Genomic DNA, 27,739 nt, shown 5'->3' with positions numbered 1-27,739 from the left:
ACGTGGTAGGTGACAGTGATTTAAAAGAAAAAGCCTGCCTCTCAATAGCTGTGTTTTGTTAAGTGGAGCTGGTAATAAGAGTTAAGATGAATTATGGTAACTCAACAAGCTGTGCTTTGCAAGTGCCTTAAATTAACAGAGGATCTAAAAAGACAACAAACAGATCAAATTAGGGACAGGAGTATAAATCAGCAGGAGGACCTATGGGAGATGAGTTCACACTGACGGGACAGAGACACAGGAGGGACACAGACGAGGGACCTGGGAACACCAGGCTAATGCCCAAATGTTAGCCATTCCCATCACTTTGATCAGATGCCTGAGGGAGCTGGACCTTTCTTTTAAATGCTTAAACATTTATTTTTCTCCCATTCCATTCCCAAGATCTGATTTGAATGCAAATGATTAAACTTCTATTTTTCTTTTTTAAAGGTACATTTTAACTTGTTTCCTACTGCCACCACCCGTCTCTCGTCCAATTACAACAGTTTCCCAAATCTTCTCAATGATAAGAACCACCTGGGATGATGATTCCTCCAGATGAATCTCCAAAGGAGGTAAGGGCCTCGTAATCTTTACCTTGAACAAGTGTCCAAGGTCATGCTTATAAATGGACACATTTGAAGGAAACCACAGCAAGAATTAGGTATATTCATTATAATCATCCAGAAAAAGTAGAAAAGAGAAAGAAATCTTCCCCCGTTCTACAACCACTGTGAACATTCGGCTGCATTTTCTTACATATTTTCTTTTTTCTATGCATGCCGTTTTTACATGGTTATGATCAATTACACATTTCAATTCTGAAATCTGCTTTTACTACCTAACGTTACAAACTGGTAAATTTTTTTTTTTTTTTTATGGCTGCGCCTTGCAGCCTGCAGGATCTTAGTTCCCTGCTGACCAGGGATCAAACCTGGGCTCCCTGCAGTGGAAGCTCGGAAGTCTTAACCACTGGACTGCCAGGGAAGTCCTGAAAAAAATGGTAATTTTTAAAGAAGACTATAACAGTTCAAGGCCACTTAAAATTAAAACCAAGCAAGAATTCTCTTCTAGGGATATTTATTTACTTAATTCCATCCCTTCCCATTTATTGTATGTTCATGAATTTTTAACAAAAAGAAACTTCAAACAGAAGGTTGTCTATGTAGCTGTTGACTTTGACCAGTTAACAGTTACATAAATGAATCCAGAATATGTGGTTATCGATCTACAAATAAGTAGTTAAATAAAAAACAAGGAAAATACTTACTATGCACCAGATGACAAAGGAAATTTCAAACTTGTGAGGGAAACTAAAAATGGACAGGCCAAGAAATGCAAACACACATGTTTCTGAAACAAACCAAAGAATGGATTATTCAGCCTCAACTATTTTCTTCCAGTACAGCATGGGATTGTTATGCAAGCAAACATTCAGAAGTTAATCAGAATCCAGTATACCACTTTGCTTATTTTCTGGAAAATCCTGCAACCAGTACCTTGGCAAACTTGTCCTTTGATTCTCTCATTCTTTTCTATCACATAAGCAACAAGTGCTTGCTATTCAGAATCTCCTAATTTAATAAGCCAGCTGTCAAATACCCATGCAAATAAATACTCTCCCACCTGGGGACGGTGATAAATATATGAATCTGTCCATTTGCTGAACACTGTGATCAGCAAGGATCCCAACTGCGGCAAAGTGGCAAAAATTCAGAGCAAATGACTGCAGACGCCATGTGACTAGTGTGAAAGGGCCCTTTGTTAACTTCCTTGCCAGAGTGGACAAAGCCAAATGACTGACTTCACATATTTAATGTTGCCACAAAGTTTAGAAGAAGGCTTACATCCTGCAGGATTTGCAGGAAGAAATACATTTCAACTCTTGGCTCCACTCCACAAGTCAAAGAGAGTCTGACATTTACTCTTGCTGTACAAGCAGTCACTTGTGTATCCTAAGAAAAAGCACCTTAGAAATTCCTAGCACCAGGCTCCCTGCTTAGACTGTAACATCCTCCAGAATAAACGTAGAGCCAGGGAGACAAAGACACTATTTTAAAAGTTGAGCATCATAAAACATCAAGGCTGTTTTGAAACATTTCAGCAATGTTTTTTTTCTTCAAATGTGTATCCTCTTAGAACAAGTCCACAAGCTGGACAGTATACTTACCCTTCTCCTCCTTGAATGTTTTTATCAAATATTTTTGTCGTCTTTTGCAATCAGCTTATTTAGAACACATCCAGATCTATGTAATGCTTTTCCCTGGCAGCACGAATACTATTATGTGGACACGTCATGGTTAATTTAATGAATCCTTGATGGATATTTAGACTGTTTCTATTTCTGATATTGAAAAAGCAACAGCAAACATCCCTGTGCACAGACTAAATCCCTGATGGTAGAATCGCTGGGTCAAAGAGTATGTGCCTTTTAAAGTCAGACTGACGCTGCAAATGACTCTCCAAAAAAGATGGCATCAATGTATATGCCCGTCAACAGGGCCTATTTTCTATACGTTTGTGCCGGAAGTGGGGAATCACCAAACTGAAAATCTGATGGGTACAAAATAGAATTTGATGGATGTTTTGCTTTACATTTCCTTACGGTGAGAGAGTCTTTCGCCATGACTTTCTGAGAAGGGTGCTGTGGAAACAATACCCACTGGGCCAGGAAGAGACAGACTGCTTCCAGACTCACTTCTTAGCCATGAGACAGTGCTCAGATCATGTGACCTGAGACTCCCTGTTTGTGGAATGAAGTCTCTGCACAGCTTGCCCCCGACTCCCAGCACGTGACAGTGTGGAACTGGTGCTTCGAAATGAGACACCCCACAGAAATGCCAGGGGAGGTGCTGATGGTGACAGGCAGAGCACAGCCACTTGGGGGCCGGTGTAAAGGGACAGTGTGAGAGTGGTTCCTTCACTCCCAGGTGTAAACTAGGGGCAGGTACATGATGGGTTCATCAGACTGTGATGCATAACTGAAACTGCTTAAGAGAAACAGTCATCACGGTGTGGCCCAGGCCAACGATGACACCTCTAATTCAGGGTTTGCCTGAGACACATCCTTCAAGATGCTCTTGTGAACAAAGGATCCTGTGGACAAGTTTGGGAAATGCTGTCACTCTGTCTCTCTCTTAGAAATTCACAATGCACGTTGGCGGAAAAGTCTCACAAGTTCAGAAACTTGTTCAACTTTATTTACCCCAGGATTTCCCAAACTGTTTTTTGACTATGGAGTCTTTTTTCACTTAATTCTCATCAATATCAGTTCCAAGGAACGCATTTTTTAGAAACGTCACTTTCATATATTGCAAATACATGAGTCTCAAATGTTCGTTATTCGCAGTTCTCATTATTTTTTGGTCTTAAAATTACAGGCATCGAAAGTTCCATTTGTTAGGTATTAGGCTTACTTTATGAAATGTGAAAGCCAGAGTAACAAACAAAAGATAAGGGAGTGCAGTATCTGGCTCTGAGGAATTCTGCTGCCTCTTCTGTCAGGGAAAATCTCAACGGACTCCTGAAACAGGCTGAGGAAGAACGAGTAGCTCTGGGTAGGCCCACGTGGGACCACGCAGAGGCAGAACTCACCGCACAAGAAGGCCACAGTCCGGAGGGTTTGCTGCATGAGGATCTGGGTGACTGGGGACAGGTTATGGTGTGTGTAGTGAGACATCACGATGCCTGAGAACAGGATGGCCATAATGCCTAGAGAGGGACAAAGGGGCAAAGTGCACAGACATGAACAGAACAGAAAAGCACCTTCCATGTGACAGGCAATAATGCCTCACGCTTCCTGCAAGTCCCTGGAGCCCATAGTATTAGGTGTTTTAAGAAAAAGATGGGAAAATAATACCTGAGGCTTCCCAGAGGCCGCAGAGAACTGCTAAGGGCCCGTCTCTCTGGCAGCTTCATTACCGGCTGGGTGACCTTGGGCCAAGTTTCTTCCCCTCAACAAGCCTCAGTTTTCTCAACTGTACAGTGGGACTAATAGTACCCACGCTCATGGACATGTTAGGAGGGTAATGCAGAGAAGCCATGTCAAGTGCCCTTCACAAGACCAGGGCAGAACAGGTGTGAGCCGTCACTGTCATCCATGGATATAATAGGGGCAGGTGAACCACTCTTGGGGCAGAAAGGGAACATAAGAATCTGGGTATGGAGAATGGGTGGATTTTTATTTACTTTGTCATACTTTAATTTTGAATTTTCCTATAATCGCTTTCCTATAATCGCTTTCCTATAATCGCTTTCCTATAATATGATTATAATCCTATAATCATATTATAATTAACCTTATAATATGAAAAGAGAGATGTGTTATTTAAAAAAAAGTGATGTCTTTTCTTTAAAGGTCACCATGAGAGAGTCTACAACTTTTGTTGTGTACTCAGGATTTGAGTTTCAACTTTTGTCCACTGCCCCTAATCACTGCTGAAGCCACTTCCATGGGTTTCCTCTCAGTGTCTCCCTGGCAAGGCAGCAGCAAAGAGGTCTTTATTTCATGTAAGGAAGCTGAGATTTTTACAAAGCCATTAAACAAGCTGCCAAGATACATGAATTCCAAGTCAACCTTTATAAGCAAATATTTAACTCACTTATGCCATTTTGTAGAAACAGATTACTGGCTAACTTTCCATTTAAAAATGAGTGACGCATAGGAGAATGTCCTACTTGGGAGGGCAGGAAGCAAAGGAACCGGACAGGAAGTGCGCTTGGGGGACAGAAGTTTAGCTTTGATACCTGAAGGCTGGGTCTCTTCAAAGAAGTCTCAAAAAGGGGCCCTGCTTCCAATTTCCCTCTTCCATTCCCAGAGCTAGTACAAGGCTTGGAAGAATGCCCTTGGTCTGTTGGTCCAGTGTTACCTGTCATCCATTTAAGTGTTCCCACTTTCAAGTGACAATCCTCTCCTTGGTCCTGCCATGGGCAGAGCATGTCTGGCATACTAGCCTGACTTTTACACCCTAATCTTGAGTTGAGGAAATATGCACAGGAGTCAAAGAGATGTCTTTATATCTGACTGTACATAAATGAAGTTTTGTTTTTTCTTTTTGGTGCAATAAAGTTTGTTTTGGCAGAAAACAAAATGATTGAAAAACACAGAATTGCGTTGGAGACATTTCAACTGCCAAGCTTGCTGCATAAACAAGACCTTACAAAACAGAGGAAAACCCCGCTCTTTGCGGTGCCCAACAGGTATTTGCTGGCCAGAGAGATAGCAGTAGCTGGAACGTGTTATCTCCTAGCCCTCTTGGGAAACAGCAAATTCCTTTGCTCTTTCATTTTTCCCAAAAAGGAGGCCAGACAGGGAAATTCCAGCAATGCTGCCCAAGAGCCACACCTGATGAGCCTGGAGAAGGGAAAGGAGAGGGCAGGAGACTTCTTTACTTGCTACTTCAGAGCAGTGAGAAGACTCTGGAAGTTACGAGTCGTTCTGAGCCTCTGCTCCGCTAGATAAAACACACAATAACAACACCTCCCGCTGTCCCCTCAATTCATCTGCTCTTCTCAGTAAGTTCCTGCAGGCAACCACCCGAGAGCTTCTCCTTCCTGACTCTGCATCTAGACCACAGACGCCACAGGCAATGTGAGGTGAAACAGAGGGAAAGACCAGAACCGTCGAGGTTGGGGGAGGAGCATGCGGCACAGCACACTTCAGTTCCTATGGACTTGCTCCTAAGCCTCTCTCTTCCTTCCGTGCAGTCCAATGCTAGAGACGGCTCTGGCTTCTGGGCTCTCAAAGGGCTTTGTTTCGCCAGCCTGCTTCAAGAAGGGTTATCAATTCACTGCAAAGCTGAGGCTTTGGAGTTCTTACCCTGAAGGGAAAGTCAACCCCAGAGGAGCCTGAACCACTTAAGCTGTGAATCACAACCGCTTAAGTTGTGACACGAGTGGCCTTCCGCCCACGTTGTCATTCTGCCTACAGAACGAGGTCATCATAGCCCACGGTATTAAACAGCCACTGCAGAAAGCCAAAGGTTCTGGAAAGTCAGCTCTGACAGTGAAACGTGGAACTTCCCGTGGGACTAGCATCAGGAGAGGCCACTGCCAGAGGCCCAGCAAGCTTTCCTCCACAGGAAACAAGGAGACAGGCTCAACGCAGCAGGCGTCTGGCTGGCCGCTTTAGTCTGGTGCACTGTAGGCTAGGGGTTGGAAACCCAAACTCCTCAGGGGCCAGACAATAAAAATAAAGATAAAAACAATAAGCGGGTGACTGGCACATGGGCAGAGAAGGCATAAGCCCATCTATAAAGGGCTGATGGCAGCCCTGTGGATGGAGGCCTAGTGCTGGCCAGTCTTCCTTCCGGTTTTTGAGAAACTCCAGAAATCTGTTTCTTATGGGAAATCTTCCAACTTTTTTTTTTTTTTTGGCCGCGCCGCACAGCTCGCTGGATCTTAGTTCGCTGACCAGGGACTGAACCCCGGGCCCCCGGCAGTGAAAGCAGCGAGCCCTAACCGCTGAACCGCCAGGGAATTCCCAGAAATCTTCTGACTTTTAACGACAGCAACTAATTGAAGTGTTTAAACATTTTCTGTAGAGGTAAACAAATCCCATCTGGGGGCTGAATTTGGACCATACAGAAACGGGCCCTCCGGACTACAAGAGGGACCAGCCAGCCACGACCTTCATGCCAGTCCAGTCTGGGGTCGGGGGAACTCTCAAATCCCGGGGGCTAAAGGAAAGAGTCAGCGTCAGCAGTGGGTACAAAAGCTGCAGGGACAGCTCAAGTGTCTGCCCTACGTACCCTCCCTAAGCCCAGGTGACTTTACCACTTAGACGACCCTCACCCACTGCAGCTGCCCCCGGCATAGGCTGCAAAGACACTGAAGGGGAAAACGGTCCAGCAGGCTCACTCCTGGAGATAAAAGGCCTGGGGATTTAAAACATGCCCTGGAATGAAGAATCCTGACACATTTACTTCTTTCAGAAGGCAAGTTCATTTAAGGAAGTAGACAGCAGTGCAGCAAGCGGTCAGCCTCTGAAGGCAGGCAGGAAAAGAAGAGAGGGAGGGAGAAGGGAGGAAATCCACTTCTAGTCTCAGTTAAATCCATTGTTTCAAATGTAATTAAGGAATAAAGGGATTCAAATCCAAAAGGCAGGAGTTGAAAGGGTATTGTGTACAATTTCTATTGCACTGAACTTTACTGCGGGTAAAACATGATGTACTTCTTGAAGGCTGAGTCAGGCCATAGTCAGTTTTGTTTGTTAATTACCCAATAAGGAACATATTTTGCTATAAAAAATCTGAACTCAGAGGTAAAGAGTAAAACAAGACTCTCCATTCACACCGCCTGCCCAGAGGTAACTACTATACAGTTCAACATGCAGATTGCCAGCTCTTTTACTATGCCATTATAAAGTTTATCTGTCTTTAAAAAAAGTGATAAACAGGGTCTTCCCTGGTGGCGCAGTGCAGGGGACACAGGTTCGGGCCCTGGTCCGGGATGCCTCAGAGCGACTGGGCCCATGCGCCACAACTACGGAGCCTGTGATCTAGAGCCCGTGAGCCACAACTGCTGAGGCCCGCGCACCTAGAGCCCAAGCTCCGCAGCAAGGGAGGCCACTGCAATGAGGGGCCCGCACACTGCAGCGAAGGGTAGCTCCCGCTTGCCGCAAGTAGAGAAAGCCGCGTGCAGCAGCGAAGACCCAATGCAGCCAAAAAAAGAAATAATATATTTTTAAAAAGTAATAAACAGTATCATACTACAGATATGACACGTATTACTGGCACAGTGATTTTTAAAAAGTCCTCCAACACTTGGCTTTGCGTGTGTAACAGAATGCCAACTCCTTCCCAGGCCTACAGAACCCTGCGGGATGGGGTCCTTGCCCTTCTGTTTCAGTCACGCTATCTTCCTGCTCTTCCTGGAGCAAGCCAAGCTCCCTCAGATCTATCTGGGACTCTCGGCACCTGCTGCTCACGCTGCCAATCACTCCCTCCCCAGAGCCTCCAACGCTGGCGCTCCTTTTCACCACACAGGTCTTAGCCCCAGTGCCACCCCTCTGAGGACACCTTCCTGACCCCCTACCTCATAACGTTCCTGCCCCCGTGACACTCCATCACATTATTCTGATTTCTTTTTTTCACATCACTTCTTACTACCTGAAATTACCCTATGTGTTTGCTTACTTGCTTATTATCTTCCTTCTCCAGGCAGAAACCTGATCTTGTCTTGTTTATTACTGTACCTCTGAAACCAAGGAGCGTTCTCCGCACAGGGTAGGCATTAAATAAATATTTACTGAATGGATGAGTGAAAGGTTTTTCTTTTTCTTTTTTAAATTTAATTAATTAATTAATTAATTTTTGGCTGCGTTGGGTCTTCGTTGCTGCGTGCGGGCTTCCTCTAGTTGCGGCGAGCAGGGGCTACTCTTCATTGCGGTGCACAGGTTTCTCATTGCGGTGGCTTCTCTTGTTGCGGAGCACGGGCTCTAGGCGCGTGGGCTTCAGTAGTTGTGGCACATGGGCTCAGTAGTTGTGGCTCACGGGCTCTAGAGCACAGGCTCAGTAGTTGTGGCGCACGGGCTTAGTTGCTCCGTGGCATGTGGGATCTTCCCGGATCAGGGATCGAACCCGTGTTCCCTGCATTGGCAGGCAGATTCTCAACCACTGCACCACCAGGGAAGCCCCAGAGTGGCACTTTTATTATGTCTACTTCATGTGAGGAAGTGGAAGCTCAGAGTGGTTAAGTCTGCTCTCTGCAGTTACACAGCTAATGAGAGGTGGAGGTAGGATTCAAACCGAGTCTGTCCGGTGCCCTTAACCGCTGTGTTCTAGACACACAGATTTAGGTAAATGATTCTTAGGGAGAACGTCCTGTTTGGTGGCTGTGGTAACCACTTCGTCCTTTGTGACAGTCAGGAAAAGCAGAGCACAAAGAGGAAGGAGGGGACCGCACCAAAGCCACCTTTCCTGTTTGTACCCTTACATTAACAGGGTGAGCCTCTCCTTCTCTGAAAACCCTGCGTGACAAACATCCCACCGGCAGAGTGTGGGCAGAGCCAGCCCGTCACCCAGAGGCGGACAAGTGTGTTCTTGGCTTGCATGTGCTCTTTTCGGCCCCATCAGCGTGCACGGCAGAGGTCCCCAAGGAAACGAAACCCCTACAAATAGAAAACACTGCCTCTCTGAAGAAAAGACAAGAAAAACACTCCCTGGTCTTAATCACAAATTTTAAATGGATGCAAGAAATATATCTTTGCCAACAGGTACTCAGTGTTCATCTCAAAGGGGTGGGGAATGATCTAGAGAAACAGAGGTAAAAATAGCTAGGCTAGAGCCAAATGACTCACAGGTGGTGTTTATGTAAGTGCCAAAATTCAGGAAAGGTAAGAGAGGGAACAGGATGACAGATACCGGGATGAAGTTATCCAAGAGAACTGGCTTGGGATTAAAAACAAACGAGACCCTGAGGTTTACAAAGTTCTCCAGGGAAAATGGCCAGAGTCCTCTCTGCCTCCTCCTTGGCAACACCTGCTCACAGAGGACCCATGTGTGATGCCAGACAGTGACCTGAGGGAAGGAGAATTCTGCTCAGCAGCAGAGGAGGAACAGAAAAAAATATTTCAAGAAACTGATAAAAACGTACTACATTTGATAAAAGCCATAAACTTACACAAACTACAAACCCATGAAGTTCAACAAATCCCGAGAGGAAGATAAAGAGAAGCACACCAAGGCACATCAAAACCAAACTGCCACATACCCGTCAGAATGGCTAGTGTTTAAAATTAAAATAAGTGTTGACGAGGATGTGAAGCAGCTGACACTCTCTCATACATTCTGGTGGGGATGCAAATGGCCCAGTCACTCTGTAAAACACTGGGCAGTTTCTGATAAAGCAAAATATACACCTACCATAAGACCCGGCAACCTTACTTACTCCTCGGTATTTATCCAAGATAAATGAAGATATGCACATTAATAGCCAAAATCTGGAAAAGTCCAAATGTCCTTCAAAGGGTGAATGGAAAAACCGGCTCAATAAGAATGTAAAACTACTGATACAGCAAAAAGGTGGTGTCTCTCAAGAACATTATGAAAACTGAAAGAAACAAGTCACAAAAGACTAAAAACTACATGATTCCCTTTATATGACATTTATATTCTGGAAAAGGCAAAACTATAGTGGAAGAATGCAGGTCAGTGGGTGCCAGGGCCCAGGGATGGGCTAAGGGATTGACTGCCCTTGGCAGTCTGAAGGCCCTTCAGAGGGCTTGTTTTGAGAGAGAGGCAACATTGGAAGAGATGTTTTGATCTCTGCTACAGGATGGCGGGTAAAGAGAAAAGGTGACCCTGACAACACTGAGTTCCAGCCAGGTCTAAATCCAGATGTATCCCTAGAGAGCCAGTTAGTCCCCTTTACTGCTTAAGCTCTTCTGAGTCGTGACTCTCTTATGATTGAAAGTGACCCAATCGACATAACCTTTCACCAGGCAGGACCACGGACCATCAACCCCAGCATTTCAACACTCTCTGTCACTTACCTGAGAGTGAGATTCCTTCTGCGAGCCCATATGGAAGATAAGCAAAAATGATCATCATGCCAAACTCCAAGGAAGGCGTTTTCCTCAAGTCAATATGCTTTAGCACGTAAATGACAATTGTCAAGGAAAAAGAATCAAAGGACACTTACGGGCGGTCTAGAGAAGTCACAAAACTGCTGCCTTCCAAATAGAGAAGGTAAACAATGGATACAAAGATTTGGGAACATCTCAAGGTAACAGGTGAAAATTTGTCATTATGGATTTTTTTCTTTGCAGGGAGACTCTTGTTTTAAGGAAGGGCATCTGACAAAATACTAAGAGATGTAAATTCCTGAGACAAACGGTAGGGGAAAACTAAAGTCACCCTAAGTCATTTCATTTGGAAATGCTGACTTGGAGGGCTGGGAGCCACCGGGGGATGGGTGGGGGGCGGGCTGTGGGGAGCTGGGGCTGCAGACAGACTGAGGACACCCCATACTGCCAGGCCCCTTCCAGGGCCGTGTCCCTCTTCCACTCCACTGACCACATCAGCTGAGGTCACTAATGGGGTTTCCAGAATCCTGGGGATCGATGCCCCATTGAAGGACCTTCTCTCCTATTCCTGGACATTTATAAACTCATGTTCCTGTGAAAGGAGAATCTTCCACGTATTCAAATGTTGTTCACATGCCTGTGCTGGAGCCCACAGCACCCATTTACTGGGGCTTCATTAAAGAAGATGCTCTCCCCGCCCGCCCCTCCGCTCTTTTAAATAAAGAGATAAATACAGAGGAAAATACTGAACTAGAAAAAGTTTTCTTTTCCATTCCGCTTATTGATACAATATAAGAAGCTGTCAGCTGACTCAACAGCACCTTGAGACTTCTGGACATAGGAACTGAAGGGAAAATTCAACAGGATGGCAGACAAACACGCCTGTCTCAGGCAGAAGAGGCTTTCCTGGCCGGCCATCTGTGAAACAAACTGCTGGCGGAGGAGGGCCAGGTGGCCATCTCCCCAAGATGCATGCAGGCTTACACTCACACAGAAAAGGTCTGGTGCCTGTTCCCGTTTTAAATGTGACAAATTTTCTACAGCAATAAAGGTGTCAGCGGCCTTAACAAGTCTCTTGGCTTCTATGGCTGGAAAAGCTTATGGGTTGTTAAGCCACAAAATCAGTGTGAATAACTTAGATGGAGCTCACTTTGAAAGTCTCTTTTCTGGTTCTTCCAGATAAATACTTTCAGTGGCATAGAGATTTTCTCAATTTGACATTTTCAAAGGAAATTAATTTCCGATTTTCTTAATATGAAAAGTGAGACAGCAGAAAATGAAATTCATCTGAATGCAGTTATCACACTCTGGGAACTGAGAAGACCCCAAAGTCAGATCTGATATTCAACAGTGTACATGTTTTTTAAGCTTTGAAAAGTGATATCCTAAATTTCTAATGTTAAATTTTAAAATCCTTGAGTTTAAATTAAAGTGTTCTTCAAACCAGAACTAAGCATAAAAGTCCTCCTTAAATACGACTTTAGACTAAAATTGGTCCCCTTAAGGAACTGGAGAAAATGACGAGAGACGGATGTAATTAGGAATAATCTTCTCAGCCACATGTGTTCATCATATTAAAAGGATATTAATGCAGAGATTAAGCCAGTGAGAGTGCCGAGTGCTGCTGAGCCAAAGAACATTTTGAGGAAGTAGCCAAGGGCTTGTAAAAATGTTTGCCACCCGCTGACATCTGACATATTCTTTCTTGTTAAACCTTCAGCTGTGCTAGGAAATAAAAGAAAAAAAAGAAAGAAGTTAAAATGTTATAGACAAAGTTATTAGAAATTAACTTAGAACTCAAAACTTATTTCTGGCTTATTCTCTCATTCATTCATCATTCAACCCATTAGTCAAACACTTATTTGTTCACCTACTTTGTTCCAGGCACTGTGTTAGTTTCTGGGGGTTCAGAGATGAGAGCAGGTGCCTGCCCTTAGGGAACTCTATAGTCTAATGAGGGAGAAAAACAAGATGGAGGGCTTCCCTGGTGGCGCAGTGGTTAAGAATCCGCCTGCCAATGCAGGGAACACGGGTTTGAGCCCCAGTCCGGGAAGATCCCACATGCCACGGAGCAACTAAGCCCGTGCGCCACAACTACTGAGCCTGTGCTCTAGAACCCGTGAGTCACAACTACTGAGCCCACGTGCCGCAACTACTGAAGCCCACGCACCTAGAGCCCGTGCTCTGCAACGAGAGAAGCCACTGCAATGAGAAGCCCGCGCACCGCAACAAAGAGTAGCCCCTGCTCACGGCAACTAGAGAAAGCCCACGCGCAGCAACGAAGACCCAACACAGCCAAAAAGAAAATAAAAAACTAACAAGATGGAAACTAGGACCATCTCAGGAAAGAGCAGAGAGCTGTAGGAAATACACGGTGGGCATCAAACTCAGACTGGTGGGGGTCTAGGAAGGTTCTTTATGGCACATGGGCTGGGTTTCAATTTAGGATAAAGAAGAGCTAACCAGGTGAAGAAATGAGGGAATGCACCCAAGGCAGAGGGAAGAGCATGTGTGGAGGTAGGGAGCCCCAAAATACTACCAGTGTATCTAGGAGCAGGAAGTTACACAGACAACTGTGGACAGAACACAGGAACTGGCTGCTGGGGGAGGGGCTGGCGGGGAGGACAGTGGCAAGAGTAAGGCAAGAGCAGCAGGCGGGGCCAGGCCCTGTGAAAGGCTTTCGATGAACCAAGCTAAGGAGTTGGTGTTTCATCCTGAAGGCCCTGGGGAGTCACAGGAAATGTTTTCAGTGCGGGGTGGGCGTGGGGGAGTGGGGATCCTGTGGGATAAAACCCGAAACTGAGGCTGTGGCATGAAGTCAGACTAGAATGGAGCCTCCTGAAGAAGAAATATCAGTGGGTAAGGCCCAGAGTGGGGATTTGGGAGGAGACATCAAGAGGAAGAATTGAAAGGGCTTTCCTTTCACTGCTACAGAGCAAAGAAAAATGTCAGCAGCCATTAAATTCAACTGTTGGTTTTACCCCCAAGGGTAAAACCATTATACCATTAAAAGAGTTATTCTCATTAAATCTCCTCCTCCTGCTGAGTCCACCTTCTCTCAAATCCATCCACTTCTCTCCCTCCCTCCCCTACTATCCTCCAGCTCTGGGCTTCTGCCTCACGGATCTCTCTCTCTATACATCCTGCTCTTCCTAGGAGAACCCATTCTCTACTCAGGGGCCTGAACGATCCCTTGAAAATGCACATCTGATGGAGTTACTGGCCTGTTCAAAACCCCTCGTCAGTCTCCTGCTGCTTTCAGGGGAAGCTTAGGCTTCTGAGCCTGACGGACTCCTCCCCACCACACCTCCCATCCCATCTCCTCCTCATTCGGGCGGGGCTCCACTGTCACTGACACCTCCCGGTAGGTCGTATGTCACTCTTCCTGGGCTCCAGCTGACTCTGGCTTGTTCTCAGCACACAGGGTCAGTGACACTCCCTCAGGGACACCTGCCTTCACATAGGCCAGCCCATTTACAGGCTCTCCTGGTGCCTGACTTCTCCACAGCAGTGGAACTAGTGAATCATTCCATGAGGACCATGCCTGTGTCCACCTTGTTCACTGCCATATGTCCAGGGCCTAAGCAGAGCCCAGCACACAGAAGATATTCAACAAATTTTTGCTGAATCAGTAAACAAAACAAAGAATTGTCAATAGTAATGCTCAGCTTCATTAATTAGCGTTTCATGAACTGGTATAATTTTAAAGCAGGATAATTTGTGATAAAAGGGTGGCTCGGTCAGATAACCTAAGGCTTTTGTGGTGATTTACAGCATAATATAACATAATAAAGGTTCTGAGAAGTGCTGCAAAAAAGAAAACCAACTTTTTTCACATAAAAGTTTTCTAAACTCACCCCAATAGCCCCATTCCCTTTCTTTCCCAGCAGATCCCATGTTAACATCCCACCTTGGGGAAAGCTGGGAACCAATAAGGTTCTTATTGGGAAAGTACTTTTGAAGGCTAAGATCACCTCTAGGTCCCAAATGGATCCGTGGGCCACGAGCATAGCATCCAGCCCCCTCATTTCATTACCACAGCTGGGACACTGGCTGGTGTCACTGCTTTCTTTTCATGCAAAGGAGACTGAGGCCTAAAGAAAGTGGCTAACTGGGTGAGGTCACACCAATGGTTAACAGCAGACCCAGGGCCGAGGCCAATGGTTTCTGAACTCAAGATAAATGAAGGTAGAATTCGAACTCTTTCTAGCCTGGAAATGTCATGCATTTTACTTTTTCAGGTCATGTTCCTCACACCTTAAAGAATAAAAGACAATGTTGCTTCAGGATCCATTTCATGAGCTTTAGCTGCAGCTGCAGAGAACTAAAGGTTTCCTCTACCACAATTATTGTTAAGAATAGATTGTCATAGTAACAAATCAAAGCTAAAAATAATTTAATTAAGGTTAATGAAGAAACAGAAGATACTCAGCTTTCTGGCACTTATGAAAGTGAAAACATTAAAAAGGGGGTAATTCATTCACATATTCAGTTACAAAGATAAATGTATCATCATCAGATCACTCTGAAAAACAAGATGTGATTCTTCCTTGTAACCAAGGAAAGCTGACAACACCTCCCCCCTACACTGCAAAAACAAGGCAGTCCTACCACATCCCCTTCCTCCCCCATCTCCCGCTTTCACCGGAAAATGCCTACGGACTCACAGGACAACCCATCTGAGTCAGAGACTTAGGTCAGTGACTCCTACCCCAGCCTGTGTACCGGTAAGTAGTGGAGGTGAAGGCTGGAAACCATATATGCATGTGGCCCCCTGATTCAATTTTGGAAACTGTCATCATAGGTGAACTTGGCCTTCAAAAGCACTTTTCCAGGAAGAATGTATGGCTAGTTACAATGACTGCATCCTTTCTCATTTTAAAAACAAAGTATCTCCTAACCTTTGGCCTTTCTGTGGCAAAGGAGACCTGGGAAAGCTCAGAAAAGATCCTACTTCTCCCAGATTTAAGAAAAAAATAAATTAGAGACAAGGCAGTTGAGTTTAGCTCCTCATGTATAAGAATAACTCATGATGTCACCTTCAATTTAGGCACAATTCCTTATCACAAATGTTCAAATGCACAACCAGGACACAAGATAAAGGTAAAAACCAGAAAACTAAGACACTTTCAAAGTAGATCTTAAGAAAAAGTATCAGATTTTTTTTAAAAGCTCTTACAGCATGATATATAATTTCCTAATAAAGCTACAGAAATTTTTGCCAAGAGAAACATGAAAAAGCCAACAATAGGGAACTGGTCAAATAGATCACAGTAAATCCATAAATAGATCACAGTAAACCCATAGAAAGAATACTATGCAACTAGTTAAATGATGTTATAAATATAAATGATGTTTATCAACTCCATTCAATGGAAACGTTACAATACAGTATATACCCATCTAAATAAATTACATGTACCTTCTACCAAATTGTTAACTGTAATTATCTCTTGGGAGTTACAATGCTTGCATTTTTTTTCTTTTCTTTCTTTCTTTGTAAGTTTTCTAAATTTTATATACAGAATATAGGTATTATTTTAGAATATATACATATGTTTTTGTTTTGTTTAAGGGTCTGCTGAGCACCTCTTTCAATTAAGCAACACTTGGTAAGTTCTTCCTGCAAAAGCAGGACAAAAACAGGACAAACAATAGCTGGGGGACAGGAGCAGAAGAGGAAAGGATCTCACATTCACCGACAGCAGATGCTTTTCACATAGTAGATTTAACTACTCAATCCTCAAATCCAATTCTAGGCTGAGGCATTATCACCCTCACTTTACTGTTGAGACACCTGTGGCTCAGAGAGGTTCAGGAGCTGACCCAGGGTGTCACACAGCTGAGTGGCCATCACTGGAACTTGAACCCAGGTCAGCCTGACCCCAAGACCTGGGCTCTTTCCACGATAAAATGTTCTTTTATTCCAACATAAGAATGCTGAGTATAGTCTATAGTAAGGCTTTTAAGAAAACCACAGAGTGGTTATGCTTTGCAAGGAATCCCACAACAAAGGAAACAAGTTCAAAATCAAAATGGAAAAACTATTCTTTAACAGAACACATAATGGCCCCCCAAATTCTCTTAGCTCATCTCTGATACATGGTCCAGGGCTCTTTTCTCCAACTGCTTTGACTGTCTGTACCTTCTTGTTTTTTGGTAAAACTGTCTGGGTCTCCTGTCCATACATGAACACCACAAACCTCAGAGTGCAAGGAAACAGCCCTGCATCCGACAAATGGATTTGAGATGAACTTAGACTCATTTGCTTTTCCCAATGACTTCTTGACATTTTATGGCTCATCTTTAATTTCTCAGATCCTATCAACAAGGGCAGTATACCAATGAACAACTGAAAAAGATCTGCAATTTCCAAAGTAGCTTTCACATAATAGCATCTTAAGGCAGGATGCCAGTGAATATCACTACCGTACCTTACAGCTGCGAAAAGGAAGGTGACGTGCACCAGCTCACAAGTGGCAGAACAGGGCCTCTGTCACATGCTTTCATCTGGAACAATGCTGCCCAAATACTGATCCCTCAACTGGCTGCTCCATCATCATCTGGGGACTCACCCCAGACCTACTGAATCGGAAGCTCTCAGGGTGGCACCTGGGAATGCTACATTTAATAAGCACCCCCCGTGATGCTGATGAGAAGCTGGGCTTTATTTATTTATTTAGGCCACACCCCATGGCATGTGGGATTGTAGTTCCCAGACCAGGGATCGAACCCACACCCCTGCATTGGAAGCGTGGAGTCTTAACCACTGGACCTCCAGCGAAGTCCAAGCTGGGTTTAATTTAAAAGCACTGCTAAAAGGTAGATCCTAAAAGGCAGATTCTCCTCTAATCACCTTGGGCCTTGACAAGATTCCTGGGGCACATCAAGGCTTGTCAGGCCAGAAAGATGGAGAAGCAGTGAACCAATCACCCAGAGGATAAGCAACTGTACACGCAGCTGCACGGAAGTATCTGCCCCTCTGATACAAGGCCCTTTAGTTCCGTCACTTGAAGAAAGCACACTTACTTGGTCAGGACAATGGAGACCGCATCGTTGAGAATGCTCTCTCCAAAAACCAGCATGTTGAGCACCGGGTCCACATGAAGTGCATTGAAAATAGCAATAGTAGCCACTGGATCAACAGCAGATATTAGGGAGCCAAATGCAAAACTGTCAAAGAGAAAAGGAAGGGGTAGTTCTGTAACGCTTAACCCCTGGTCCACATAGTAAAACATTAAACTCAGAGACGGTATTTAGTATAACAACAGTACACACTGTAGCTGAAGGAACTATAGAAGATGGTGGTTTTTTCTCCACTTAAAATACCTGCTAATTAACATTGTGGGTGGAGAAGTGAAAGTCCCACTCTACAAACTGTTGTTATGAATGGCCTGGTTTTCCACTGAGAATACCAAGATTTTATTTCGACCAATGACAGAGGGAAGACTTTTGCTTAAATACATGACAGCCATCCCAGCCTTCTTGGTCAGAGCAGCTGGAACCATGGTGGCCCAGAGGGCCTCCCCTAAATGGCCCATGTGCTCCTGGGTCTGACCTCTGCTCTGCCCCTTGCCACCAGGCCACCGGAGTGCCATCTGTGACCGACGCCAGCCTCCACTCAGATCTGCAACATCTAGGAAAGTGCCAAAAGTCAGCAGCAACTGCAGCCTGCTTCAGGGGCTGCGCAGCCTGGGAGGCAGACAGCGACACCAGTGCTGCCTACCACCAGGCCAGCAGCTCTCACCCCAGTACTCACGAGGGTCTAACTACCTCCAACAAATGGGCATTAACCGCCTAAGATGTTTCAAGCACTAAGGCTTTTTCTTAAAAAACATTTATTTATTTGTTTATTTATTTATTTGGCTGCGTCGGGTCTTAGTTGCGGCATGCAGGCTCTTTCGTTGCAGCGCGCGGGCTCCAGAGCATGCGAGCTCAGTAGTTGCGGTGAGGGCTTAGTTGCCCCACGGCGTGTGGGATCTTCATTCCCTGACCAGGGACTGAACCTGCGTCCCCTGCATTGGAAGGTGGATTCTTAACCACTGGACCACCAGGGAAGTCCCAAGGCTTATAATAATAGCAAATATTTATGTGGCACTTACCACGTGCCAGGCAGTGTTCTGAGCACTTTACATATAGTAGCTCAATAATCCACAAAGCAACCGTATGAAATGGTACTAGTATTGCTCTGATTACATAGGAGAAAACTGAGGGACAATGAGGTGAAGGAACTTGCCCAAGGTCAGACAGCTAGGAGGTGGCGAAGCCCGGATCCAAACACAGGCCATCTGGCTCAGAGTGGGTGCTCTTAGCCACTACACTGGATACAGCAATACCCGGAGGCCAAGGTCAACTTAGAAAAGGCGAGTGTTACACAGGAAGTCAGGGTGATGAGAGAAAGAGTAACATGGCGGGGTGGTGTGGAGGCATGGGGGTGGGGCCCACTTAGATCGGGGGGGTCAGGAAAGGCCTCTCTGAAGAAATGATGCTTATTTAAACGAGGGCCTACCTGACAAGAAGCAGATGGACAGGCCAAGACCTGGGGGCAGTGACCAGAGCAAGCTACCTCTGAGGTGGAGCAAGCTTGGTTGCCTGAGAAACAAAACAGTGAGCCTGGCAGCAGCGCAGTGAGGGCAAGTGGCTGGAAATGTTGGAGTCTGGGAGGGAGGCAGGGCCGGGTCACCCTGCGGGGCCTTGGGGGCCGCCTGAGGAGTCAGGAAGATTATTCTCGCAGCCCATTTGTCTTCTTCCCCTTAGAGTTCTTGCAAGCCCTCGTCGCTTCCCTCAAAAGGCCTCGCCTGGCACTGCTTTCCTTCCAGCTCAGCAGAATGGTTAGGTCTGCCCCCTTCCGCAACACCAGGAGCCACGAGGGGACAGCCTCGGGTGGAGACGTGAGCCAGAGCCCATCCACCTGTTTCCCGCCCGCACCAAGCTTGCGGTCTGGGAGGGATGAGGAGCTACCTGGCCTGGGGACTGGAGCGTGCTCTGTCCACCGTATGTCACCAGCACGATCATCTGGCTCCGGGCTCAGGGAGAGGAGCGCTGGTGGGAAGGGACGTGTGGCTGCCCTGCCAGTTACAGTTCTCTTCATAAACCGATAATCTGGCGTACCGGTTTCCGTGGTGGCGCCAGAGGGAAATGTGAATTCATGCAGGAGAGCCTGCTCACTTCAAAGACGGCCTCAGCTCAGACTTCAGTTCCCAGACTTGCCCTGTCCTCACAGAGCTTGTCACGTGCATTATGAGCTGTGACTTCACCTGCCTCTCACCTCACTGTGAGCGCCCAGAGATATTTGGGGAAGGCAGGCAGGAGGGAGGGGTCCGGGAAGGAAGAAAAGGTAACTCCACCGAACAGCTGCCAACCCGGGAGGCCACGATTTGTTGGCAGCTGGCCTGAAGCCCTTGCTCTGCAACCCACAGAGATTCTTCTCTCCCCTCTCCTTCTTTTATTCCCACTCTCATCACCCACAGCGACATAACAGAGGCCTCGAAGGAAGAAGAACGTCTAAAAAGTACATCTTGGGGACTTCCCTGGTGGTCCATTGATTAGGACTCTGCTCTTTCACTGCCAAGGCCTTGGTTCGATCCCTGGTCAGGGAACTGAGATCCTGCAAGCTGTGCGGCGAGGCCTAAATAAGTAAAAAAAAAAAAAAAAAAAAAAAAAAGTGCATCCCAAAGCAGAGTGGGAGCCTGGGAGTGTGCCGCAGGTTGTGTGCTGGGCGATGACTCCGTGCGGCTCGCGGGCCCCTCCCTCCATCCCTCAGCAAGCACACAGTGGACAGCACCCACAGCCCCACTGGGCTCCAATTTCCCTTTGTGGAGCCAGGCCTCCTCCACCTTCCATCCCTGTATTGCGTGGGGCTCTAGGAGTAGGCAGGGGACCCAAGCCTGGTCAGAGGTCCATCGCCAGGCATTTTACCAGGTCACCAGATATTAGGTTGGCCCTTTTGGCGGGGATGGCGAGGGTGATCGTGAGACGAAAGCCATTGGTGCTGCCACGTGGGGTGAGCGCACCTGAGGATGACGTTGACCAGGGAACAGCTAAGACAGAGAGAGGAGAGGTTCCTGACATCACAGGCCCCCAGAGGCTGTCATGCAGGAAGCCATCACTCCGGGGACACTTCTGTTCTATGAGTCAACAAACTTCTTTTTTGCTAAAACGAGTTCGTGTTGGGTTTCAGTTGCCCTGAAAGAGGCCTGACTGATGTTCTTTGTCATAGTTCCTGTGGCATCCTGAACTGAAAACCAAACAGCAGGAACCAGAAGACGGATTGATGAATGGACAGAGGGATGGAGAGATGGAAAGATCTGTGGTTAAAGCAAATCCAGTGAAAACAGTGACTGCAGAATCTAGGCGGTCATGTGCGTGTCCACTGTACAGTGCTTCACCTTTTCTGTGTGTTTGAAATTTCCATAATAAAATGTTGGGGGAGAAGTGCTTTGCATAAATTATGTAACACATTTAGCTTTGGCTGAGACTCTAAATTGGGGCACAGTGTTTCTGACAGTGAACATGGAAAGTCGGAAATATGAACTGCCTGAATCATGGAGAGGTCTGAATATAAGCAGGCATTGAATCTTGCCCGCAGCTGTTCCACATCACAGCTTATGACCCAGTCTTTTAAAAGGCCAGAAGCCAGTTCAACTGAACAATGTGTTTTCTTTATTCCATCATCTCAGAAGACAGCAACGTCAACAAAACAAAAAGAAAATGGACTGGGGGACTTCCCTGGTGGCACAGTGGTTAAGAATCTGCCTGCCAATGCAGGGAGCCCTGATCTGGGAAGATCCCACATGCCGTGGAGCAGCTAAGCCCCTGTACCACAACTACTGAGTCTGCGCTCTAGAGCCCATGAGCCGCAACTACTGAGCCTGCATGCCACAACTACTGAAGCCCGCACACCTAGAGCCCGTGCTCTACAACAAGAGAAGCCACCGCAATGAGAAGCCCCACTCGCCGCAACTAGAGAAAGCCTGTGTGCAGCAACGAAGACCCAACGCAGCCAAAAATAAATAAAATTTAAAAATAAAAAAAAAAAAAGAAAATGGACTGGGATGGTGAAATAATTTAGGGTGTATCTATGAGTGAATTAGCTCTCCAGAGGAAACACCAGTGAAGTAAAACCTTCTGTGCAAAAAAGTTATTTTTATGTTTCCTACCGTGCAGAGGTCCATGGGCCTCATGTTTGACCTGCATGGTGTTTTGAAAAATGGATCAAGTTGGCAACATTTAAAACAGGAAAATTCCCTATTAAAATCTAGAAACTTGGCCTCTTTTGGAAAAAAAACAATTAAGTATCTGGCAATTCTGGGTCCATGTTCCCACGTGGTAATTAGCCGGTGGAGCTAAGAGGTGGCTGTCCCCTTCAGACGATGGGCTCTCCGGCTCACCACTGTCACCACCTCCAGACACACACCTGGCCAGCTCCCCTCTGTGAAGGGTTCTGTCAGGCCCTGCAGCTGTGTGGGTTTGCGACTGCTGGCTAATTTCCCCCAGAGCATACCCCCATCTGTGGGACAGTCACTTTCTAACAGGAAAGGAAGTGTCTGCCCACACAGAGAGAAACTCCACCTGGTTCTTATTCTGCTTGTCTAAGGGCCAATTCTTTTATTCCTCTCTTCCTGAACATCCCAACCTCCGGTTCAATTCAATTACACAAGGATTTATCAAGCGTTTTTTGTATCTCTAAGCAGTTGCCCCCAAACAGGTTGAAGGACTGAATGCTGTGACATCTTCCTTTACATCCACTGGGTTTTGAACATTTCTTTTCAGTTGCAAAATACCTACAAAATGCAGGGCATCAGTTCTGCTCGGCTTCACGCTCCCTATGGAACAGGGATGTGACTTTCGCTACTTGTTTGTATAGCAAGACTATCTTACAACAAAGGCTTTGAAATTTATGTCCCTGGAGAGAAAATGAGGCTGGACTTGATGCTATCAAAGGCACATTTCTCACGAAAAGGGCTCCAAGATTTTAATCTCCAAGTTGCTGCTGAAGGCTGTAAGCTCTGGTTGGCCCAGTGAAAGGGACCCCGGGGCAGAGCACTGGGTCCCACTTCCGAGCTCCCCAGCCAAACACAAGACAGAATCCAGTGCTCCCGGGAGAGAAACACAGAGCAAGGCTGCATATTCACTGCACTTCTCAGAGACGGGAAACCAGGTCACGCTGTGTGTGTGCACTTTTTTAGCACTAGATCTGGTAACTTCGGCTTCCTAGGTTGCTTCTTGCTAAGCCAATTATGGAAATTTCTGGATTGGGCTCCTAGACAGCAGCTCTGAGTGCCCAATGGAGTAGCTGCAGCCTGAGAAGGGCGCCCACAACAGAGCACCTCCTTCCCCCTCCCCATCCCCACCGCCTTGGGGGGAATCCCAGAGTAAAGATTCACACCTCACCCCCGACTCCATCCCCAATCTCTCAAGAAGACAACTTTTCATTATGGCCATTGCAAAGCCTTAGAAATGAGCTGAAGATGATTCTTAATAATAAAAGGACAATGGTGCAGCATGTGGTGTGTGTGAGGTCGCAGTTAACTTAACTAACCAAGAGTTATTCCCTTCAAAGCTGAAACTAAATCATTTCCATCAGCAACCCTCTGACTGGAGATCTTCAAAATTCCTCAATATAGTTTTGATTCATTTCAGAGACACAAATTAATTCAGAATAGATTCTACAGCAGAAGTAGTCAGCAAAACGAAAAGACAGAATAGAGAAGTACCACAGCCAGGAATCAATGTGGAGAAAACTTGGCCCCAGTCTGAAAAGTAGCCACATGGGTGTTACAGTATGAAAGGTTTACCTGTCTGTCATGTTGAGTTTAGAGATTACATCAGCCTGTAAAATAAAAAACACAAACACACAGACACACAAAAAAAACCCCCTGGAGAACAGCCAAGAAGATTAAAATGTCCATTAGTGCTTTATTACAAACTAATAAGGACATTAATCTTCAGTCCCCAAACCACTTGAAAAATACAGAAAACTCCTAAGTTTTAGTTTAGGCATGCATTCAATCATCATACACAGGAAGTATGAAAATGAACACTAATATTTGCAAGCCAAATTAACGAGTTTTCTTCTCTAAAGTTTATTCCCATTTGAAGCTGGAAGCTGAGCAATGAAGAAGGTTGCATGACAGACAGATTTATTCTGGTGCCATTGAGGCAGCAGTAAAGGTGAAAATCAGATGGAATATATGGGCTTTTACCGACAGCCATCAAAAGCAGCAGACACATCTGACACATGTAAGAGAAATCTGCCAGTTACCCCAAGGCCTGGATCTCAAACTGCGTTTGCAGAACTAGGGCGGAGAAACTTTCTGCAACTGACCATACTGGAAGAGAACTGTGACATGCACAGACGTGCATAATGCAAAGCTACAGATACTACCTTCCTAGGTAGGTCTGGTTTAAATTAATTCAAATTAATTTGAATTCAAAGTACAAAACACTCAGTTGATGACACCGGGAATTGGTTTAGCAATGGTGGAAAATCCAGGGAAAGTAATTCTACAGGACAGCTTAGAATTGAGCGAAGACATACAGAATTATCTTTGATTTTTAAAATGCAAATTTTTATTAAAGAAACAGTGTTTAACCTTGATTCAGTCGGACAACAGAATTGATACTGTTATAATTTGAAGATCTTGATGGTATATATTCTGCTTTATTTTTAGGTATTCCAACTTAAGACAATATTGGTTTGCAAATAATATCAAACACTTTTGGGGATTATGGAAAAGATTCACTCAATTCCAGACACCAAAGCTTCTCGAGGACACTGAGAGACAACTTCAGCATGCCTTTACTGTGCCTTGTTTGAGTCCGGATTTCTTTGCAGGAGAGCATTTACCTTGACTGTAAAACCCCCATGAGGTGTCACTACCCCACTGCCCTGCATGAGCTCTAAGAATTTAAGGTTTTCAAAGTTTTCAAAGATGTTTTCCTTACCTGACCCAGAAAGTAAATTCCTCCACCTACTACAAAAGCGGAAATTGCCGTACCAAAAACAGCAAATAGGGTGATGGAACCAATATTTTGAAAGAAGTTACCCTGTTTGAGAGAACAGAAATGAGAGGAATGATTAGAAAGGCTGGTCTGCTCAGTGAAGTCATGGACCCCACAGCTGGCCCTCCTCACATGCTTGATTCTCTGTAAAGGGCACCATCACCCACCTTGGTTGGCAAGCTCTAGAAACCTGGGCATCTTCCCTTACCCCCACATGCAATGCAGAGCCAAGTCCTGTGGCTTTTGCGTTCCCCACGTCACTCACATCTCCCTGCTTCTCTCCATCACCATCCCCACTGCCCTTGCCCAACTGCCATCATCTCTCCCCTGGATCACTGCAATAGCTTCTAACAAGTCTCAACCAGCCCTGGCCCTTGCCCTCTTGCTCTCCAAGTGCTTCCAGAATGATCTCTGCAAAAGATAAGTCTGACTGTGCTGCCTACATTCTGACCCCCACTTCCACTCAAAACGCAGTTAAAACCCAACCAAAGCCTGGATGGTTTGACCCCTCGAAGGCCTCTAACCTCCCCTTTGTTCTCTGGGTTCCAGTCACACTAGTAGCTTTTTGTTTTTCAAACATATCATGCTCCCTGGGCTTGGACCACTCTTCCTTCCCCTTCGCTTAGTGAACTTTAATCGTCCCAAGATCTCAGGACATTTTGACTCTTCCTGAGGGAAGCCTTCTCTGATCCCTTACCCAAGTCAGATCCCAGTCTATGCTGTCAATGCACAGTGACTCTCTCCTGGTAGCACTTGACATAGCTGAAATGTTACATTTATTTTATGTAATTATTTGGTATCTGTCTTTCCCACTAGGTTGCAGGCTCAATGGGGGCAAAGACCACATCTGCTTTTGTATAACAGTCACTGGCATACAGCCTGTGAGATGCAAGATGCCCCATGAATAGGTACTAAAGGAATTAACTGTGTTTCATGTCTGATTAAAGTCCGAAGTTTATATAATTATAATTTTTCAATTAATTAAGAAAAGGTACATTGCTACAAAGAATGTCAAGATAATAGTTTATACTATCAGAAGCTCCTTTTTGTAGTCCACATCTTTTAAGCAATTTTATTTCACTCTATTAGTATCATCAAATATGATAGATAAAATATATTCCCATCTATACAGCATTTAAGAGAAAATATTTGAGTCCAAGCAGTATGGTAACATCTTTCAAATTTCCATAAAATTTAAAAAATTAAGCTATTTATTAGAACCCTGTGGACTCTGTTTAGGAATAAGGCCAGGGTAACTTGATGGTCCGTGATTGTGGGTCTGGACAAGGAAAACCATTTTTTCGCTCAGAAATTGTCAAGCCATGAACAACAGGAACTGATACTTTTTTTTTTTGGCCACGTCATGCAGCTTGTGGGATCTTAGTTCCCTGACCAGGGATTGAAACCCGGGCCCTCGGCAGTGAAAGTGCTGAGTCCTAACCACTGGACCACGAGGGAATTCCCAGGAACTGATACGTTAAAGCTCACTTCAGAAGACTGTCCTCAGCTCAGCACTGACAACCCACTAAGCCTATCTCCTTCAGGAAGTTTCTTTGCTTCATTTTTTGCAATTTTGATTTGGCTGACCATAATCAGACATTCAATTACTTTGTTTGGCATCTCAATCTTTAGCACACAAAGAACTTTAAAATAGCTCAAGGCAAACACAATGATTTGGTTTTTTCCTAAACAAAAGGCTTTCATCTATGAGTTTCTCTTTGCAGAGAGCTGCTTAATTTTGTTATTTAAAAATAGATTACACTAAGCCTTGGTCTGTTTATAGGGATCTAATTCTGATATAACTTACGTCGTTGGCTAATATTAATCTGGATGTTGGAAAGTTACCCAAATTCAAGTTGCCCCACTATAAGAACTTCCCTTTGCTACATAAAGCAAATTTATCTGCTTCTCTCAGACATAATTTAAAAAATGTTCTATTCTTGGGCTTCCCTGGTGGTGCAGTGGTTAAGAATCCGCCTGCCAATACAGGAAACATGGGTTCGAGCCCTGGTCCGGGAAGATCCCACATGCCGCGGAGCAACTAAGCCTGTGCACCACAATTACTGAGCCTGCGCTCTAGAGCCCGTGAGCCACAGCTTCTGAGGCCCGCGAGCCTAGAGCCCGTGCTCCACAACAAGAGAAGCCACCGCAATGAGAAGCCTGTGCACTTCAATGAAGAGTAGCCCCCGCTCGCCCCAACTAGAGAAAGCCGACGCGCAGCAACGAAGACCCAATGCAGCCAAAAGTAAATAAATAAATAAATTTATTTTTTAAAAAGTTCTATTCTTTATATTAATAATTTAAAGAACCAAATAGCTGCCTACCTAATACATACCAACTGATGATAACTGTACTGAAATTTTTATTCCAAGTCCAAATTTACGTCAGCAAATATAGCAATATTAAAATAAAGTCAACTTCCTATCTTCTTTGGGGGTGGGTAGGCAGTGGACAGAAGTCTCTGAATTCCCATTCCAACTCACACTAGTCCCTTTCACATAAATTGTCACAGTTTCTGCTGTAAAGCCATCTTCAAAAATTTCTTCTCTTAAGAAACTACTGTTTTCCTCAAATTTTGAATAAGTTTATTTCCCCTCCCTCCAAAAAATCAGAAAATAAAAAGTTTACATGTGCTAATATAATAACCAGTCTTATGTTTTTAAGTCAAAATCGCATCATTTTTCGGGAGTTCCCTGGCAGTCCAGTGATTAGGACTCTTGCTCTCATTGCCGAGGGCCCAGGTTCAATCCCTGGTCGAGGAACTAAGATCCCACATGCCAAGTGGCAGCCAAAGGGAAAAAAAAAATCAATCTATTTTCTTCAGCACTGTTTTGAAATATTTTCATAATCTGCTCAGTTCTTTCAAGATTTGTTCACAAAATTAAAGAGTGAGAGATACTGACCTTCAAATCCTTCTTGCTTGTTTTCTTTTTAACAATTATCTGATGTCAGTAATGGTTTATAAGATATGGGACTTTTTTAATATTAAATTTCCTTTTCACTTTTTCTTTTGATTAATGCACAATAAAATAATAACTTAAAAAAAATCTGGCCTGAACATCTTAGAATAATTTTGCTTTAATATCCAGGAGGAAAATTAAAAATTTAATTTGTATGTTTTTACCAAAACTCTCATAACAAATTTAACTCGTTTATTACATTATTATTAATAGTAACACTAGTCATGTTATAATAGATAATAACAAGAAGCACTACCAATTATTTAAT

The 27,739-nt window shown here is 44.9% G+C and overlaps 1 protein-coding gene and 1 long non-coding RNA gene across 6 annotated transcripts in view; one reads left to right on the top strand and one right to left on the bottom strand.

Moving 5' to 3' along the window:
- SLC9A8 (solute carrier family 9 member A8) overlaps positions 1-27,739 on the bottom strand; it is a 72,087-nt gene that overhangs the window by 13,386 nt on the left and 30,962 nt on the right. For all 5 annotated transcript variants that reach the window (XM_033840639.2, XM_073793088.1, XM_073793089.1 and 2 more), the window contains 7 exons: positions 24,455-24,556; positions 23,305-23,339; positions 17,537-17,680; positions 12,094-12,232; positions 10,475-10,580; positions 3,577-3,693; positions 1,253-1,335 (listed from right to left, as the gene is read on the bottom strand). In XM_033840639.2, coding sequence (XP_033696530.1) covers positions 1,253-1,335; positions 3,577-3,693; positions 10,475-10,580; positions 12,094-12,232; positions 17,537-17,680; positions 23,305-23,339; positions 24,455-24,556 — 726 coding nt within the window. The remainder of the gene's footprint in view (positions 1-1,252; positions 1,336-3,576; positions 3,694-10,474; positions 10,581-12,093; positions 12,233-17,536; positions 17,681-23,304; positions 23,340-24,454; positions 24,557-27,739) is intronic.
- Positions 16-21,552, top strand: LOC141276555 (uncharacterized). Its single transcript, XR_012326387.1, has 2 exons — positions 16-557; positions 20,727-21,552. It is a non-coding gene; the product is annotated as an uncharacterized lncRNA (long non-coding RNA).

The sequence above is a fragment of the Tursiops truncatus genome, chromosome 15 (genome assembly GCF_011762595.2).
Source record: "Tursiops truncatus isolate mTurTru1 chromosome 15, mTurTru1.mat.Y, whole genome shotgun sequence".
NCBI lineage: Eukaryota > Metazoa > Chordata > Mammalia > Artiodactyla > Delphinidae > Tursiops > Tursiops truncatus.
The sequence above is the reverse complement of the archived record's forward strand: the minus strand, read 5'-3'. Positions and strand labels throughout refer to the sequence as shown.